The 18,265-nt window shown below is 36.4% G+C and overlaps 5 protein-coding genes across 5 annotated transcripts; 2 read left to right on the forward strand and 3 right to left on the reverse strand.

The window, feature by feature from the left end:
• Window positions 1-27: 27 nt before the first annotated feature.
• LOC125827797 (galactan beta-1,4-galactosyltransferase GALS1) lies at window positions 28-2,159 on the reverse strand. The gene is made up of 2 exons (XM_049507136.1): window positions 969-2,159; window positions 28-389 (listed from the first exon to the last, which is right to left on the reverse strand). Exons 1-2 carry the CDS (start codon window positions 1,988-1,990, stop codon window positions 29-31), a joined length of 1,383 nt encoding a protein of 460 aa, XP_049363093.1. The 5' UTR covers window positions 1,991-2,159; the 3' UTR covers window position 28.
• Window positions 2,160-3,960: 1,801 nt separating this feature from the next.
• LOC125827617 (uncharacterized) lies at window positions 3,961-5,364 on the forward strand. The gene is made up of 2 exons (XM_049506924.1): window positions 3,961-4,548; window positions 4,701-5,364. The coding sequence occupies exons 1-2, from the start codon at window positions 4,080-4,082 to the stop codon at window positions 5,216-5,218; spliced, it is 987 nt and encodes a 328-aa protein (XP_049362881.1). The 5' UTR covers window positions 3,961-4,079; the 3' UTR covers window positions 5,219-5,364.
• A 93-nt stretch (window positions 5,365-5,457) lies between these two features.
• On the reverse strand, window positions 5,458-9,239 carry LOC125827618 (chlorophyll a-b binding protein 7, chloroplastic). Its single transcript, XM_049506925.1, has 6 exons — window positions 9,011-9,239; window positions 8,779-8,945; window positions 8,455-8,601; window positions 7,711-7,843; window positions 6,882-6,974; window positions 5,458-6,061 (listed from the first exon to the last, which is right to left on the reverse strand). The coding sequence occupies exons 1-6, from the start codon at window positions 9,122-9,124 to the stop codon at window positions 5,759-5,761; spliced, it is 957 nt and encodes a 318-aa protein (XP_049362882.1). The 5' UTR covers window positions 9,125-9,239; the 3' UTR covers window positions 5,458-5,758.
• A 928-nt stretch (window positions 9,240-10,167) lies between these two features.
• Window positions 10,168-10,742, reverse strand: LOC125827633 (calvin cycle protein CP12-3, chloroplastic). The gene has a single exon (XM_049506940.1). It carries the CDS (start codon window positions 10,630-10,632, stop codon window positions 10,264-10,266), a length of 369 nt encoding a protein of 122 aa, XP_049362897.1. The 5' UTR covers window positions 10,633-10,742; the 3' UTR covers window positions 10,168-10,263.
• Window positions 10,743-12,984: 2,242 nt separating this feature from the next.
• Window positions 12,985-17,626, forward strand: LOC125827582 (mitotic spindle checkpoint protein BUBR1). Its single transcript, XM_049506882.1, has 11 exons — window positions 12,985-13,336; window positions 13,534-13,593; window positions 13,717-13,861; window positions 13,956-14,113; window positions 15,864-15,945; window positions 16,032-16,098; window positions 16,170-16,224; window positions 16,572-16,740; window positions 16,837-16,922; window positions 17,115-17,195; window positions 17,276-17,626. Exons 1-11 carry the CDS (start codon window positions 13,140-13,142, stop codon window positions 17,337-17,339), a joined length of 1,164 nt encoding a protein of 387 aa, XP_049362839.1. The 5' UTR covers window positions 12,985-13,139; the 3' UTR covers window positions 17,340-17,626.
• The last annotated feature ends 639 nt before the right edge of the window (window positions 17,627-18,265 follow it).

Below are 18,265 nucleotides of genomic sequence, written 5' to 3' on the forward strand. Positions count from 1 at the left end.
ATTCTCGGTAGAATACTGTACACTGATCCTATGAGTTGTTGGTATGGTCGGGAGCTGCATTGATAGTATTTCGCTCAAAATCCTTGATGGTTTGGGTGAGTTTCTTCATGTTGTCATCATATTCGTAGGGTACCTTATCGAACCAGGTTATGTTATGCTTAGCGGATATGGGTAAAAACTCACGACACAGCTCCTCATGTACCGTGATGGAGTTGTGATAATGATAGTAGCGGATCTTGGTTTCTGTCTGGTGCAAAGTCCCTCCTACTACATTTTCCGACATGTGTACGCCTGTTGCATATGCATTTTTTGCCTGTATGGCGTACTTCCGATCTCTCCTAATGTTACTTCTCGAGTCTCTGAACAACAACTTCTCAAAACCCCACAGCCTGTAATTAATAACAAATGGAGAGTATGAAAGGAAGATGTAAAAAGATGCTGATTTGATGGTCAGTACCTAAAAACTTTACAACAACATAACCGGGAGTTTGGATGTACGCAAACCTTATCTCTACCTTTGTCCATCCTAAACCGTCACTAACATGTCTTATATATACTAGCGTGAACGATGCTAGGGCATCTTTGACTGCATTCTTTGTAAATACAAACACAACATGCATTGAAAATTGAAGGAAAGCTTCAGAAACTTGTACATTCGTCCTTAACGTTAAAGAGAAGCTCAAATTCAACAGAAGAGGGATTGATGGTACGGAACTTAGATCAGCAACCCCTAAATGCCTCTCAAGTATCAACTACTAATAAGCCAATAGGTATTAAAAGATCAATCAATCAAGTTTTAGTTGATAAATAAATGAATGCCTTGTATAAGAGAGAAAATTAATGACAAAAAAATTGTTAAGATGAATGCCTTTATCTTTATCAAATTAATGACGAAGCAGTTATTAGGTTAACAAGAAGAGCAGTGAAAACAATTAATCAGTACAAGTAGAGAAATTACGGAGAGTAACCTGGAATAGTTTTGAGAGGAATCGTTCAAGCAGAGGATGCTGGACATGGCATTTTGCTCAATGGTGAACTGAGTATTGTTGGAGAAGTCTCTTAACACAGATTCGAGAGTAGTGTTGGCATCAGGAAGATAGATGTACTCGTCCACATCAAAGTAGAAGGTCCAATTGGCAGCGTGTCGGTAGCGATGGAGGCAATCATTCACCACCAAAAACTGGTTGTAATAGTAGCCATCGAACTCGGACTGGTCCCTTATATCCTGAAGCGTGACCTTACCAGTCTGTACCCACGGCTCCAGCACCGCCCTTACCTCGGATGACACCCCGCCGGCGTCGTGAAACACGAAATGGGAGCTGGGCCCGAAAAACCAGGCGTGATAGGCCATCCACTCCCTCATCCTAGAGGCACTCAAATTCCCATACAAGGAAGAACCGCAATACAAATACTCGTAGGGATATGGCGGGCTGAACTTGGACTGGTTGTAAGACCCTGGTGCTTCCTCCAATGCTGTGATTTTCTCGTATCTCTTGGGTGACTCACTATAGTAAGCGTAGAGAATGAGCTTCCCTCCCTTATTGTCAAGGTTAGGATTCACAGCAAATGTGCAGTTCACAACCACCACAGTGTAGACACGTCCGTAACCCCAGTCAGGGAGGATCTTATAGGCCTTGGCCTTGAGGTTCTTAGAGGAGTTGGTATTGGTATTGGGGATCCACTCGCATTTATACCAGGGGCGGCCAAAGACGTGAAGGGGCTTGGAAGCGAGACCCACAACGGCGAAAGTAGTGGGACCACCGCGATAGGCTCCCATCTGGACGAAGAGAGAGGCGGCATTGCCGTAGGTAAGGAAGGTTCGTTTGTTAGGGTCGGTAATATTAATGGAGAGTTTAGACGGATTAAGGATGGTATCGTAGTAAGGTTGGAGATTCCAAATGAGCATGACAAGAGTGAAGGCGAGCAATGTCGCTACCAATGGCCTCGTGTCCAACATTTTTCCGGCTGTATTACTTGGATTTTTAGCCATTGGGTAGCTGAAAACAGAGTGAAGAGACACCAAAACAAGACTCTATGGACCGACACTTAATTGAGACTCTGAGTTGTCGTCCGTCAATGCAATCAAATTTCTCCTTCTCCTACAACAACGCACTTGGATCTTTTCTTTATTACCAATATTGCCATCATCATCTTTTACCAACCGTAAAATATTACAGTAGCGTGATTCTGAAGAGATAAATCTATGTTATTGAATCAATTTTCACTTTTCAGTCACTCCATCAAACAGGTTATCTTCTTCGCCTGCTCCCTTAATTTTAGTTTTTGTGTTGGATTTTAATTATTGTTTTCTGTCAATAAAATGAATTCAATCTGCATGTGTTATAAATTGAAGACTATAGTTTTGCCAAAAGAAAAATCAGTTAGGAGCATTCTAGAGCGTGATGATCTCCCTAAAAAAATTAAATAGGATTCTGATTGACCACAAGTTGAGGAAGATGTAGATGACGAAACATTAGAATTCTCCTGAGAGGTTAGGGAACAAATGATGCGTTTTACTTATTACGAAAACAAATTTTCTGTTTGCCTAATCCACGGGAAAAGACGGAAATTATGGATTGACCCCTAACTCCAGTTTAAAATATTTAATTTAATAGGGGATGTTTTCCTTGTCAAACTAGGTTTTTAAGAACAAATGTCCATATTTTTTCTTCTTCTATTACTATTACAATTAAAAAAATAATTACAATAATAGTTTAGACTTGGTACTAAATTAGTGTCACGTCAAAATAGGGCATTAACGAGAAATAGAGAATGAAAATAGTACTATTAATACGTAACCAAGGTGGGAAGGAGGAAGAAGCAAAAGATCAATATTCAAGTTCCTGATCCTTACAGTAACGTTGTGCATATATATTGATAGTAACAAGATATAGTTAAATGTCTTAGTTACTTGAATCAAATAAACTATAACTAAAAGGGAAATGAATTAAAAAAAAAACTACGGATACGCTGTAGTAGTTAAATATCCACAATTGGAATTAGCAATAATTGGGTATCATTAAGGAACACAAAGTCCAACCAACTACAGTAAATCATTAATCATATAGAATTATAGATTCGACAGCAGAGAAGGGGAATGCTCAACATCTACCATCATCTACAGTAGTAGTATTTAGCTTTTATGCAAATTGGAATAGGATAAAGATCTTCATGTTTAATTTACAATCTACACGAAGCCACTTGTTGAATGTGGCAAACTCTTTTTTCTTTTTCTTTTTTTATAAATAATTGTGGTGTCCAAGCCAGCTTGCACATACTTGGACAACATATTTTGTCACCTCCTACTAGTAATGGATATCAAGTAACTTTGTCCATCAAGGCTAGAACAAATGGAAAACAATCACCTAGTGTTTGCCTCCGCTGGAATCCAAATTTGAGACCTCGGGGTGCTTAACCCACTTTATTAACCATTGAGGCACAACCTTGGGTTGAATGTGGCAAACTCTTCTAAGCAATTTCCAAAAAGAAAAATAAGATCGTGGGCATGTTAACATTTTCTACGCCTCTACTTTATACCGGAATAAGTATCTTCCCAGAAAGTGATTTTGATTCGTGCCATGGCTTTTATTGTCTATTGGGGTGTAGTAAAAAAGAGAGAAAAGGGAAAAAAGAAGACAGACTTGGTTGGAAAATACTGCTCCTTGTTATTGCAGAGAATAAAAGGTACCAAGGAGAGGGGCCTCATTCTCCCTCAAAAATCAAACTTGTCCACTAACAAAGAAATCCTTAAAAGCTAATCTTTGACTTTATCGAGCAAATACAATTGCTTCGTGTTGGTTTCATTGATAAATCAATCAATAGTTAGTTATGCCTCAATTCCAGATTAGTTGTATCAACAACTTTATGATTCATCTATATATCTATTCATTCAAAAGATTCGATGTAATTAGAGTATTTTTACATTATCAATCAACCTACTGTTTCCGTGATTAATTTAACTTGATAATTTAGATTAAATTCTCTGTAGCCACGCATCCAAAGCAAGCATAAATATATGAGCTACCTCACACTCAACTCAATAAGGTTCTTCAGACTCTCTTTTGGAACCAAACTAAAACATGATGAACAGCACCAGTATAAAACCCCTCAGGAGATCCGGGACATCTATAGTAGCAATGAAAAGATTGAACAATACCTCATCGTTCCCGTTGGCACAAGCTCCACTCTCAGCTGTCTCTGCTCATTCCTCAGCCGCAAAGACCAAGGGTGGTAACCAGCCATCTCCCACTCCAAACTACATAGAGTTCCCAACATCACCCCAGCCACCTGATGATCACACCGGGTATCATGCTAATCACAATGGAACCATTGTTCATCATACTCACTCAAAGCACCCGCTTGCAGAGATCACTCTCTCAGAACTATTTACCTGCTCAGGTTGCAAAGAGTTTGGCACTGGCCGTAGGTATGCATGCCAAGATTGTGATTTTCAGCTTCATCACTTCTGTGCCTTATCTCCGCCCTCTCTTAAGGTTCATCCTTTCCATGGACAGCACCAACTCGTCTTCCATGCTAAACCTAAACAAGGTACACATGATTCCTACACAAAGTGGTACATTTTTTGGCAAGATATATGCTTCTACAAGCTTAAATGCATACATATGTTGTCTGGCATAAGTTCTGTGATCTGTATTTCCCATCTCCAGAATTTTCACATGTTCTTTTCCTAAACAAATCAGTTAAAGCTGGAATAGCGTGGCCAAGGTGTGATGTCTGCTGCAAGTCCACCAAAGGATTCACATTTAGATGCAGAGTCAACTCCTGTAATTTCCAGATGCATCCTTGTTGTGCCATGCTTTCCACCGAGATTAAATTTCCCAATCATCCGCACCTACTAAAAGTCCTACCCCCAGGAAACACTTTACCAGGTGGTGCTGGTGGTGGTAATGATCAACCAGGAATGGTATGCAGTGAGTGCAAGAAGAAAAGGTCATCAGGTCGAGTGTACAGCTGCACAGTCTGTGACTACCATCTTCATGCACTGTGTGCTAAGTCCATGATCAATGGCCTCCAAGAATATGGAATCAAGCCTCCTGAAAAGCCCAATATGCTTGGGACTGCTGCTCGTCTCGCATCTCAGGTTGTTATTGAATTTATTGGCGGTCTTATTGAAGGATTTGGAGAAGGGGTCGGAGAGGTTCTGGTTCAGAATATTGGGAGAGGAAGAAGAAGCACTAACAGAAGAAGAATTGCATGAAGCATACCTCAATGAACAGGGAGCACCATTCCCTCCCAATTAATATTTCCAAACCCCTTCCACTCCATTTTTTTTCACTAAAGAAAGTGAAACAAAATGCAAATTAAATATTCCTTATTATTATTCTTAAAGGACATGGGAATTTCTTTGTTAAATTGTTTAATATGATAACTTCCTGAAGCTTTTATGATGCAGAATGAATAAATTTCTAGATATAACAAAAAGGATGCGTGTCACACAATAAATAACAAGTAACATACTTGCTTCCTTATTATTTACATCCCATCATAAACGGAAGTTTAAACAATAACAATATTCATTTTACATCCCATTATAAACAAGACCATATAAGGTTCATTGCCATTGGTATGGACAACCTCAAATACTCTTCTGGGCACAACATGTCTTCACCTTTTCTAGGTATGACATTATTTTCAGATGAATTAGGAGTTCACATATTAGCCTTAAATATAAAGAAGACAGAACAATTATACCTGGGAGGCTTAAACCCCATTGTCAACCTTGGATAAGTAAATTCTCTTACAGAGACTTTAGAATGGAGAGCAAGTTATTGTGGAATGGATCTGAGATATGCTCCAGAAGGTTTTGTACAGGGCCTTTACCCGTAAGAGCGGCTTGGACATAAAAGCCCAACCAGGCAACCATAGCAAGGCGCCCATTTTTTATTTCTTTCACCTTTAGCTCTTCAAAAGCCATTGGATCTTTAGAGAGATTCAGTGGATCAAAAAGAACACCTCCCGGATAATTGATGTCACCAGGCAAGTAAATTCCTAACGGTTCCAAAGCCTCAATCCCACAATACCTTGCATATTCTGGTCCAACCTATGCACAGAAAGTTTGAAAGAACAGTTAATTGCAAGAACTGAAGAAATCAAGTAAAATTCCCTCATTGTTCATGTGAAAAAAGCCATTTCCAAAGTCAAGTTCCAACTAGATGGTGGTTTCTTTTGTGTAGAAATGGCCAAATTATATACTACAGTTACAGAATTTACTGTCCTATTTCTTCTCTATGCATGGGATTGTCTCCATGAGAATTGTTTCAACATGTTCATCAGCTATAGCACACAAGCAATTATTCAATATGTAATTAGGCACTAGGATTTTAAGAGGAATAAGTAGCAAACTGTCCCTTGAATGCAAAAGCAGACATTTAATTCGAACTTAAGATCAACATTTGCACTCTATCCCAATGGACCATTAAAATTTTTTCAACAAAATCATCACTCTCAAATGCATTGCTCGATCGGCACAGTTAAATTATTATGACAAAAATGGCAGAAGGAAGCAGCCATCTATTGATCATATCCAACCAATCAAGTATCAGCTGTATGGACACATTTGAACACAAAGCTACATTGTACTTCTTTTCTAGAAAGGGATTGATCTATAGAGTCACTATCTTAATCTTGGAGAACAGTATCTTGAGCTAAAAGCATTACTTCAGCTAATAGATTCACTGTACTTGCAACCATCTCCATGACTGCAAAATGCCTACCTTGTCACACAATGAGTGTATTGCAAGAGATAAAATGCACCTTTTACAAGAAGAATTCAAATAACCAGAAAGTGTTTCACACTCAAACACATTCGGCATTGAAATAATTACTGGAAGGAAACACATAGAGCAAGTGTTTGCACTCACCATCAAAAGGGCTTGGCAAATGGCTATGACAATGACTCCTTGACTTCCAGCTAAATGGAGTCCAGGGATCCCTAAATAGTCAAGTGTATCTCCCTTGAAAAAATGAAAGAAATAAATAAGATAAAAAAAAAAACACCTGCAATAAGCTCTGGATACTGAATTCATAAGGTCATTAGGAGATCAATAATCAAGTGGAACAACACTCTGATAAGAATATGAAATAGGTGGGTGATAGTGATACAAATTAATTATTGAAAGGAATACTTGCATGTTAAACACTGGATTCCAAGAATGAAATTTCATAAGAAAATCATATCAGAATTTAAAAATTGAAATTTTGTACGACAATTTTTGTAAAATCAATCCAAATTATGTTTACTCGAAACCTTAGAACAAGGAAGCAACAACAACAAACCCAGTGTAATCCCACAAGTGGGGTCTTGGGAGGGTAGGATTTACACAGAACAAGGAAGTGTTGGATAATAACTTTGCCAAGAAATAGAATTCTAGTGGATGTTTGGCTCATCATAAAACAAATCCATTTTGTACAAATAGTTGGAAGATATCAAGTTACTTTAGGAGTATGTTGCTATAGTTATTTATCTTACTTGTAGCATTATCAACTCATCCGATTCTCACCTACTTGCACATTTGATATGAGTTGTTTGGGTCGACAGACAAGGTTCCGCTGAGTCGATAACTGGAGAGGTGAGATTGGAGGAAAGAACAAGCATGGGAGTTTTTGGACTCGTAATATCAATAGCTAAGGGAAGCAGCATCTATCAACCAAGGGAAGTCAAGCAACAGCGCATATATGAAAGATACCAACCTTAAGCTTTGAGTAGCCCACTCGCCACCAAACAGGTTCCACAAACTGGAAAAGTCCTGTCAGGTTTAAAAGTTCTGGAATCAAAGCACCAAGAGCAGCCAGCATAGCCCAACGTCCATGCAATATTTCATAACTGTGAGTAACCATGACAACTGAAATAAGTTCGAATAGAATTTAACAGAGCTTCTGCACGGTTTCTGAACAAATAGTTTGTATGAGTGTGTGTTTGTTGCTATTTTGAGAATTTCAAAAGCTCCCCAAAAGATTACACAATGGGATCTCTGAACAACCACGCTGGAAAATGTTCAATCTCTCATCCCAAACATGTCTGGGAGTAGAACAACTTTCATGTCTATGTGTGGCCCTAAACCCTGACCAGATATGAATTTCGCAACTCTTTGCTCCCTTCCCCTCGAATACCAATTAATAACTTTTTTTTGGCTACATTTATGCTCAAGAAACATGTCTGCTTTTATTCCAACTAAAAGAGGATGGAACATATCACCAATCACCTAATCCTAACTCTCGTGGTTAATTCTCAATAGGTTATCGAAAGCCCTGACTCTGTTCATTTCTTTAGTGGGAAGCTCGTCTTTAAAAGGATACATGTGCCGAAGAAGCATAAAAGGTCACAAATAATTTAATGGCATATGATGTTGCATTGTTTGGGAAAATACTATACATTATCTACTCAGAACAAAAGAAATTTTGAACGAGTTAATAGAAGCAAAATCCAATCCATACTTGAAGTAGTTTTGAAGGGCCACGGGATCCTTGCTCAACCCGCAGATATCAAATCCATAGTCCCCGGGTAGCTCCCCATTAAGATAAGCAGGATAGTCATAAGAAATTGGGCCAAGCCAGCGGGGGCGATCTTCTCCATACCAGATACTGCAAAGAACACAAACAAATGATAATAGTGAAAACAAAAGTGGATATGCATTACTGTATAATGTAGCAAAATTGTGAATGGATTAACATATTGATAGTGGTGGAAAGTAGACGGATGCATTACAGAGGAGAAAACAAGGGGCATGGCTTACCACGTGATAGGGATAGGATGATTACCTATCGTTTCTTGCCATTTGTGCAAGTGCTTTGAACTTTGCAGAATTCTCTACAGCAACCTTCTTTCTCTCTTCCAATCGTTTACGGAGTGTTTCGCCGAAGGTACTGTTGGCAATAGCTTTGACAGCAGTGAAAGGAATCGCTGAGAATACCAGAACGCCGGCAAGCTGAATAAAATTGATTAGTTAAGTTAAGTGGTATTTGATGAGAACCAGAAGAAGCAAAAACACACCTCTTGCCATGAAGCCTTGTGACGCGAAAAGGGATCGAGTGCACTTGCATTGCGATACAACCTTTGGTCTTTAGGGACGGAGGACGATGGATGGGGAAGCTGAAGCAGTGTCATGACTCATGACCACTTGTACAATCTCCTTTGCCCTTTCTTCTTCAGATTCACTACTTTGCGCCAAAAGTTATGACGTGGTTCCTTTACAGCCTCAAAACCCAAAAGTAATCTCTTCATAAATATACATAGTAACAATTAGAAGAGATTCAAGTAGTTTTTAAGTTATCACACTAGGTTATTTAACTCCAAAATTTTAAAATATACTAGTACTCCTACTATTTTTTGTTAAGTTGAAAAATGTGACAGTAGTAAATTACTTTTTTTTAAAATTTTATAAGCGGTGTGACTTGAATGGCTAAGAGGAAAACAATCAAATCTTCTCACGTATGTGACTTTCATTTAACAAAAAGCTTGCACATTTGTTTGCCTTCTCCGGGTGGATACAATAGCAGCCTTGGTGGCTTTCCGAGGAGGGTGATAATATATTCCCTTATGTGATGTGATGAAACAAACTCCATTCCAACGCAAGCACTCTTATATATATTTATCGTTGAACACAAGTTACAGCTAGAATAGGCACAACAAAGTAAGAACGCACTAACTAAGGAGAGATTAACATAGAAGAGGGTAACTAGAAGGGGATGAGATACTAAAATACAGAAAGGGAATGAGAGATAACTGATAGCCAAAACTTCGACATAACGTTCTTTCTAATCCCTAGACCTTTTTAACAATAACTAACGGAACTTGAATCCCAAATAAGACCATCCAATATTTTACTCGACCCAATGATATCAACTTGACCCATATACCCTTACAGGTTCACAACAAGTGATATGCTTGAAAACAAGTTTGCTTCATGTTTTTACCATTGATTTTTGTATATACCTTATTTCTTTTGCTATGATTAGTGTTCCAGAGCTTTATAATGAGGCTTGAATTTAACTTCATAGTAGCTCAATATATCTACTAGTTTTGTTCGTCTTTATATGGACATGACGTTTGCACTTACCTACTGCTTCATATAGCAGTGAAGACATAATTAATATATAACAAACCTGAAATGCTAGTAAGTTGGAGAAGCTTGATACGCAGATGGAGGGTTTTGTACTAGTAATTAACTTTAATCATACTAAATTGGAGAGAAATACAGTAGAGGAGTAGAAGTACAACAACAGTGAAATCCGAATAATAATTAATTAATGGTCATAGGTGCGGCACTCGTCGGCGTCAGGGTTATCTTGACAGTAAGGTTCAAGGGGATCTTGATTGAGCTGAAGCTTGATACGCAGATGGGCCTTAGCCTGGCTTACTTCTTCCACCTCATCCCATGCCACCTTGCACTCGTCCGACCTGGCGTCTTCACCGCACACCTCCTTAGCTTCCTTCACTTTCTTCTCTATCATTTCCGTCAGCTGTTTCTCTCTCATCTGCGTCCCCTTATACTTTGGTACTCCTGCTGATCCTGATCCACTCATCATCACCTTTTGCACTCCTTTCCTCGTGGATCCAGTTACACTAGCAACATGGATTGGGAATATTGATGCCTGCTTCAAGTACAGCGCCATCACAATTAAGTTGGAAATGAGATGAGGTTTTTGGGATCAAATTTAAGGTCTGTTGATTTCTGGTGAAAAAAAAATGTGCAGATTTCTTGTGAAATTATAACAACAATGTCATATCTCTATCACAGTCGGGGCATCATTTAGTACCTGCTCAACTAACATAAAACGACATCGTGGAGTATTTCTGTGTTAAGAGATAAGGTTCCATCTTCAGTTTGGGGCCCATGGGAACACTTCTTCCACCTTTGGCGAAAAGAGAACGTGTGGTCCTTCGGTTCGATTTTATCAAATTTCAACTTGATTCTTTAGTTTTTGATTTTAGAAAAATATGTACTATATTCCGAACCAAACTAATTTGGTTCGGTTTGATTTTTCTACTTCAATTTGATTTAGTTCGATGTTTTTAAATTAATTTTTCGATGTGAATAAAAAATAAAATGAGGAAAAATCAAAGTATAAGATAATTTAAAATTTAAAATTATGTTAATGAATGACGTGTCTCGTATGTAACACTTATTGTGCTAACTATATATTTGTTTTTGTTAAGACCATTGTGCCTCCAACTACTTCTCTAATAAAATAAGGACAAAGACGAATTCATTTACATAATGTACATTGATAAAAACATGTTTGGGTTCCTTTTGAAAAATCATATTTAAAGCTAATTATTGAATTGTACATTTGTTGCTACTTTGATTTGTTCATGAATGATTTAATTGCTAGTTAACTTTTTGTTTTTAGTTAAGAGAATGTATATATTATTTTTTAAAATTTTAATTTTTTTTTATAAAAGTTCGGTTCTTTGGTGCACCGAAATTCTAAGACCCTTACACCAAACACCAAATCAAAAAACTAAACTTTTAAAAAAATAACATCGACACCAAATCAAAGAACCGAATTAGTTTGATTCAGTTCGATTTTTCCGTTTTTTGATATTTATGCTCACCCTACTTCTCACCAGGCATTTAAGGAGGTGTTTGGATTGGCTTGACTTATTAGTGAAAAGTTAAAAATCATAAATAGAGAATCCCCATTTTTTACTTTTGCCTTCTTTTTTTCAATTCAAACACCCCTAAATCATCTTTCTCCCTCGTTTAGACACAAGAAGTATGATTTCAAATTTCAATTCATCATTTTAAATTAAATTTATTTTTAAGTTAGATTTTTTTCACGAACATAATTTTTTTTATATAATCTTACAAAATGAGCATCATGAATATAAAAATTTTACACGTTCAATTATTATTATTTTTTTTATATAATTTTACAAAATGAGCAAATCATAGTTTATAAACAAAATATCAAAATATTTTATGACGATGTATAGTGTATTGATACTTACATATCTTTGTATTTCTTTTACAAATAAATGTTTGAGATTACCTTCGTATTTCTTTTACAAATAAATGTTTGAGATTACAAATTTATATTAATTTTATAATTAACCACTAGTCAATAATAGTATTAATTGATACAACCTCTTCAATTTTACAAAATATAAATTATTGGAGCAAATGTTAGGAAAGGACAATTTTATATAATTGAAGATAAATATACAAATTTAATAAGTATTTATTAGTTGATCAATCTAATTGTTAAGTATATTCAAAGAATCGATAAATCAGATCACTAGGCAAATATTAAAAGATTATTTAAGAATCGCTAACTTAATAAGTCAATATCAATGACGTTTTTTCTAATTTGTTCTATCGATTAAATCAAATCTTGTAGGAATCGAATTAGATCACTACTAATTCGGGCTTACTACTTGAAGAGGAAGATTACTCTTTGACACCATTAGAATACATATATATAATCTGATGATATCAAAGAGGAAAATTCGGTAAAAACATTACTCAATTATATATATACTCTAATGGTATCAAGAAGAAAAAATGGTGTTTTAGTGGGAAAAAAAAACTGCTCAATTATTGTTTGATCAGAATATATAGATACCATCAAAATGGAAAAAACTTACATGCACCGTGTATACATCAAACTAATGCAATTTCCATTATTATGTGATTTGATGAAGTAAAACACATGTTAATTAATTAAGATTAAGTAAAATAAATTATAAATTTAACACATGACTTGCATGTATTGAATTGGTGTATACATCCGATTATCAGTAATTCAGTGAATAGAATAAGGGACAGCCAATTAAATTGAATTGGGTCCAATTTAATTAAATATTTTACCTAATAAATCATATTTGTGTAGTTTTCCTTATAAATTTCCCCTAATCTAGTGTAAATTCCAACGGTCTAAATCCGAATGTACTTGGCCCACATTGTAGTTTGTAGTAGCGCACTTGTTAAAAAACATTATCTTATATTCATGGTGGGACCAAAAATATTGCGAAAATCTGGAATTTAAAGGAGGGTGGTCGGCCCTAAACTCCAACGGCTATGAAAGGAAAGGTTTAGGGATTCATCAACACAATTTCAAATTTGAAAGAAGGCTCTGACGAAAACACCACCACAAGGAAGCAGGAAGAAGAAGAAGGAATGGAGAAGGTAGGAGATTACGTATTGGATCCAGAGACAGAGTTCTTAGCGTCGAAGCAAGAGACTGGTCACGAGTGGGAACTCTTCAAGGAAAATGTCAGACCTTTGAAGAGAGGACGCAACGTTAATCTTCTCAATGATGCTCTTAAGTCTAGTACCGATTATCAACTCAAGAAATCTCTTCTTGACAAACGAAGGTTCCTCTATTACTTTTTCTTCGCATTTTCATGACATTTACTCCTGAGGTTGATCGGAAATGAAACCACTCTGGCCATTGATCATTCCATCCCGCACTAGATTTTGATTAAGATGTACACGCTAGTTGTAGAATAGTAGTAGTTGCTGCATTTTCAAAATCCCTTATTAATTTTTGAATTCAACTCTTTCTGATTAGGGCGTTGATTGGAGCAATTGACCAGTACAAAGGTGAAGATCCTCTTCTGCCATGGCTCCAGTGAGTGCTCTGCTTTTGGGATGCAAATAATTTTTCAACTCTTATATCTTCTAGTAGTATTTAATGAGTCAATCTCTGTTATTGAATAAGCTGCTGACATAAATTTTCATTAAAATTGTGAAGGTGCATCAAGTGGGTGCAAGAGGCTTTCCCTCCTGGTGGGGACAGTTCTGGACTTATAGTTATTTATGAGCAATGTGTCCGCACCTTTTGGCACGATGAACGATATAAGGATGACCTCCGTTACTTGAAAGTGTGGCTGGACTATGTGTGTTTGCTTTCTCAACATCCACTCTTTTACCCCTAAATCTTCTCATCATGCAATTTGGTACATCCGTTTTCTTATTGATGGCTCTTTGCAGGCTGAAAATTGTATGGATGCTGAAGTCATTTATAGCTTTCTGGAGGCTAACAAAATTGGACTGATGCATTCTTCATTCTACATAGCCTATGCTTTGCACATGGAATCTCATAATAAAATTAAAACAGCAAACGAGATCTTCAATCGGGGGCTATCTATGTAAGTTGTGTTCCCATTGGGTCTTGGTTTAATTTTAGCCGTAAAGTTAGGTTCTTGCATAATTAACATTGTGTTTCACCTGGCACTAGGCAAGTGAACATGGCTTAGTTCCAGAGAATTTATGCATATATGTTGTCTATGATGTGAGATGCATCATTCAAATGGGTTATTGAATTGCTGTCTGATATTTCCGTTTAAGTAGCTTTTGATATGTTAAGTCTAATTATGTCTATGGAAGTTGCATTAATTGTATGCTATTAAGTCTAATGATGTCTATGGAAATTGCATTAATTGTGAAATGATTGGTTCCTATATATGAGTAATATGATTATGAAGAACTCCTTATATCTTTTTGAATTATGAAATGATTGGTTCCTATGTATGAATTATAAATCTAGGCATCAAAATATTGTTAGGATGTCACAGTGCAATTGAATCAGATAGTACCATGTCACACGATTATGTTAAGCATTTGTATATGCAAGACAAAGAAAAGAAATCAACATTTTCAACAACCTGGAAGTGTTTGAGATGTTATCATTGAGAAAGTTGTGCTCTGGATTTAATCATTTATTTAGCTAATATAGATATTTTAGGTATGGCAGCATGGAAAATAGCCGCAGCCACTGTTTGTTGAACTTTGTTTGATTACACAACCTAATCATGTTAGTTTGTAACTTGTATAGCATGATTTTCTACTAAGTGCATTTCATTCCTTCAAAACAGCAAGTCTCTATGTGTTTCTAATAAAATGCTCTAGCTATCAACTGATGACATAAGAATATATTGAAATCTTTATTTCTTGTTGGCATTTGCCTCATTCTTGAGGGACCTTTTATATTCTCTCTCTACTTGTTTTAACTTCTGATGGGATGTGAATGCTATGATACTGACTGAACTTGCTGGCAGAATAATGCTACAGCAAGGTGAAGAATTTAATATATTTGGCATGATATTATTGTGGATGCTCAATTGGTTTTAAAAATTACCTGACCCCCAATACCTTTAGGGGTAGCTTGGTTGTTGGATATAGAGTTATGCAAGTATTAGTTAAGCAAAGATTAGTTATGCAGAGTTCAGTTATGTAGGGTTCAACTATTTATGTATTACTAATTCATGTATTAGTTATACCATCTTCAACCCTACATAAAATAATACATAGATTGACTCCTAACTTATACATGTTTTAGTTATGCGAGATTGTAAACTGGTAAGCAAAGCACCATACTTGATGTGCTGAGTTTTATACATAGCAACTAAAATGCTGCCAAAAATGGTACTAGTTATGCAGATTTTAATATGTGAATAATTCACTTCCTTACCAACAACTAAACGACCCCTTAGGCATTAGCTGCCTCAACAAGATTGTGTACGCTCTTTTTTCAAGCTTTCCTTAGCCACTACTGAGTCTTTTCCATTAAAGATACAGTTAATATAAGTACAAAACACTGGTTACACCAAGTAACCTTCCTCCTGCTTGTTCTCATCCATTTATATGCCTATTTACTGACACTCTCAGCTGGTTTATGATTTAAATTTCCTCGTCTCCTCCTGAGTTTTGTGTACGCTCTTTTTTCAAGCTTTCCTTTGCCACTACTGAGTCTTTTCCATTAAAGATACAGTTAATATAAGTACAAAACACTGGTTACACCAAGTAACCTTCCTCCTGCTTGTTCTGATCCATTTATAAGCCTATTTACTGACACTCTCAGCTAGTTTATGATTTAAATTTTCTTCTCCTATGAATCAGGAATGCAGAACCCGAAGAGAAATTAAAAGCATCCTACAAGAAGTTTCTCAGTCGTTCAATGGGTTGCCCCAAAGCAGCAGAGGTATCAATTATTTCAGACTGATCCTCTTCTAAAGTCCATTGTCGTTTGATTTGATTTGAATTTGCGGCGACTTTCTTGTATTTCAGGAGGAGCTAACTGAACACCAGCTTCCAATGAGAAGCTTTGGCACACTGTTGGCTAGGGGGGAAGCTCGTAAGTGCATTTCTATATCGAAGCTTCAGGGTGTCTGCTGGCTTTGGCTAACATTGTTTTTGCCTTTGCAGGAAACCAAACAACAGGAACTTCTGAATTGTCCCAGAAGAAAATGAAACTAGATAGGTTAGTGAGGGTCACTATTCTTTTCTCCCAAGTTACGTTCTTGTGTCCCTGCATTTTTTCATAGTAACACTATGCGTTAACCAAATCTATGTCGTTATTACTTATTCTTATCATCACATGGTTAAGCTGCTATGTCAGGCAAGAGATCAGATTCTGATGAGTTCTTGCTTTAAATACCTTAAATCCTTTGCAATGTGGAAATGAACTTTTGGTTGTTATTGCTTCCTAATCCATAACTTAAAGGAAAAGGAGTGTAAGGATGCTGATAACAAGGTTGCGGGAAATATTTTACTTTGTGCATACCCAGTTCTAGTAGAAACACTGGCTCATTCTTATCCATTTTGCAGAGCTCAGGGGAGCCTATTTTCCATTTACAAAGATGCAAATGCCGGAATGTCATCAACTCTTCAATCAGAAATACCAAAGCTAGAGAACACATCATGGCACTGTCTTGGTGCCCGAGCAGATAGGAACAAGGAGAATCAGGCAATCCCTTCAAAGTGGACATCTAATAAGGTCCGTTTGAGTCCAGAGAGTTCTAAATAGAATATTTGATTTTTTGTCCAGACAGATAGGAACAAGAAAACTCATTAACAAAAATATTTCTTACAGATTCCTCAAAGACACGGGCTTAGAAATCGAGGAGCTACTTCCACCACTCCGTGCCTAGAGATCTTTGTGGATGAGGAATGTGCCAAGTGAGTACATAGATACAATGGTATTTTCAGTGTGAACAACAAACACATGGTTAACAGTGTGTGTACATGCATCAAGCATATATAATAACGGGGAGATTTTCAGCTATTGTAATAGTGTTAGTTTCTAAGATTTTCAGCACAATAGCAGGGATCCTGGATTGACTTTCTTTGTTGCCCCTTCATCTTTGGCAGAGCACAGGAGAAGGACTCTGCTGCTGGTGTAAAGGCTTCTAGTCTGCAGCTTAGACGAGGAGATGACAAAGACATAAAAAAGTAAGTATCAAGTTGGTTTCATTTCGTTTCTTCACTTCAATAAAAAGAATGCACCTTTTTGACAATGCACTTGTTTGCAGGGAGACTGAGTTGCTGAGGGAGAATCCCCTGCGTTATTTTCCACCAAGCTCATTACCAAGATGATCTCACAGAAGAAAGTCATCATTGTGTGCTGGGATTTCTCATCTCAAAGTTACTCAACTTGTATCTTAAAAGTGTATGGAGACAATTCCTCTTTGCCAAGTGCAAGAACGTTACAGATGTTCTAAATATAGTTGAGTGGATAAAAGGAGACATTGTATATTTGGTTATGGCAGGCTTGAGCCAAATCCTCCAGTATTTTGTTATTTAGATGGAATGATTTTATATGATTGCAACAGTTATGGATGTAGTTTACAATTGTGCTTTATCATAATTAGCTCTTGGTTAAAGAGTTCTGCTTCACTTTGGTTTTTCTTTGATATAAGATGATTAATTGTGTTGTTAAAAATCCTTCTTAAATCACAGCCCCATCCAACAATTTAAAAGGGTTAAGGGTGTGTACACCGTGAATTATTTCCTTCTATTGAAAGAGTAATTTACCACTTGAGTTTATGGACTTCAAAAGCCTGCCTTTAAAACCTTGTCATTTAATCACAAATTCCAAAAAATCTTTTTATTTTTTATTTTTTTTTTATATCAAGGCAAATATTAATTGAACCACGGATGAAGTATATAATTTAAGAATCTTAAATAGGTACTACCTCTGTGTCTAATTACTTATTCACTTTTAAATTGACACACCTATTAAGAAAATAATTATTGACACAGTGAATTTATTATTTTACCCCTATTAATTATGAAGTAGATAAATTAAAAATTTAAGATTTTCAAGAAGTTCTACTTTTTTTCAAAGTAATTAATTGGGTATAATAAGTAAAAATATTTTGTCCTTTCTTGATTTGTCAAAATGGACAAGTAATTAGGGACAACTAAAAAAGAAAAAGTGGATAAGTAATTAGGGACAAAGGAAGTAGTACTTATTAGTTTAAGGATATATATTATTTTTTTCTAGAAAGAAAATCAATGAG

This window comes from Solanum verrucosum, unplaced genomic scaffold (assembly GCF_900185275.1).
Source record: "Solanum verrucosum unplaced genomic scaffold, falcon-dt-bn FXZP01000064.1, whole genome shotgun sequence".
NCBI lineage: Eukaryota > Viridiplantae > Streptophyta > Magnoliopsida > Solanales > Solanaceae > Solanum > Solanum verrucosum.

What these genes read in the sequence shown, in the direction of transcription:
- LOC125827797 (XM_049507136.1), bottom strand. Translation starts at nt 1,990, where the DNA reads ATGGCTAAAAATCCAAGTAATACAGCCGGAAAAATGTTGGACACGAGG. An exon ending in TCCTCTCAAAACTATTCCAG is followed by an intron (nt 390 to 968) that starts GTTACTCTCCGT and finishes TATTAATTACAG; the next exon opens with GCTGTGGGGTTTTGAGAAGT.
- LOC125827617 (XM_049506924.1), top strand. Translation starts at nt 4,080, where the DNA reads ATGATGAACAGCACCAGTATAAAACCCCTCAGGAGATCCGGGACATCT. An exon ending in CCATGCTAAACCTAAACAAG is followed by an intron (nt 4,549 to 4,700) that starts GTACACATGATT and finishes TAAACAAATCAG; the next exon opens with TTAAAGCTGGAATAGCGTGG.
- LOC125827618 (XM_049506925.1), bottom strand. Translation starts at nt 9,124, where the DNA reads ATGACACTGCTTCAGCTTCCCCATCCATCGTCCTCCGTCCCTAAAGAC. An exon ending in CAAATGGCAAGAAACGATAG is followed by an intron (nt 8,602 to 8,778) that starts GTAATCATCCTA and finishes TGTTCTTTGCAG; the next exon opens with TATCTGGTATGGAGAAGATC. An exon ending in TTTGCCAAGCCCTTTTGATG is followed by an intron (nt 6,062 to 6,881) that starts GTGAGTGCAAAC and finishes TTCTGTGCATAG; the next exon opens with GTTGGACCAGAATATGCAAG.
- LOC125827633 (XM_049506940.1), bottom strand. Translation starts at nt 10,632, where the DNA reads ATGGCGCTGTACTTGAAGCAGGCATCAATATTCCCAATCCATGTTGCT.
- LOC125827582 (XM_049506882.1), top strand. Translation starts at nt 13,140, where the DNA reads ATGGAGAAGGTAGGAGATTACGTATTGGATCCAGAGACAGAGTTCTTA. An exon ending in TTCAATCGGGGGCTATCTAT is followed by an intron (nt 14,114 to 15,863) that starts GTAAGTTGTGTT and finishes CCTATGAATCAG; the next exon opens with GAATGCAGAACCCGAAGAGA. An exon ending in GATGACAAAGACATAAAAAA is followed by an intron (nt 17,196 to 17,275) that starts GTAAGTATCAAG and finishes ACTTGTTTGCAG; the next exon opens with GGAGACTGAGTTGCTGAGGG.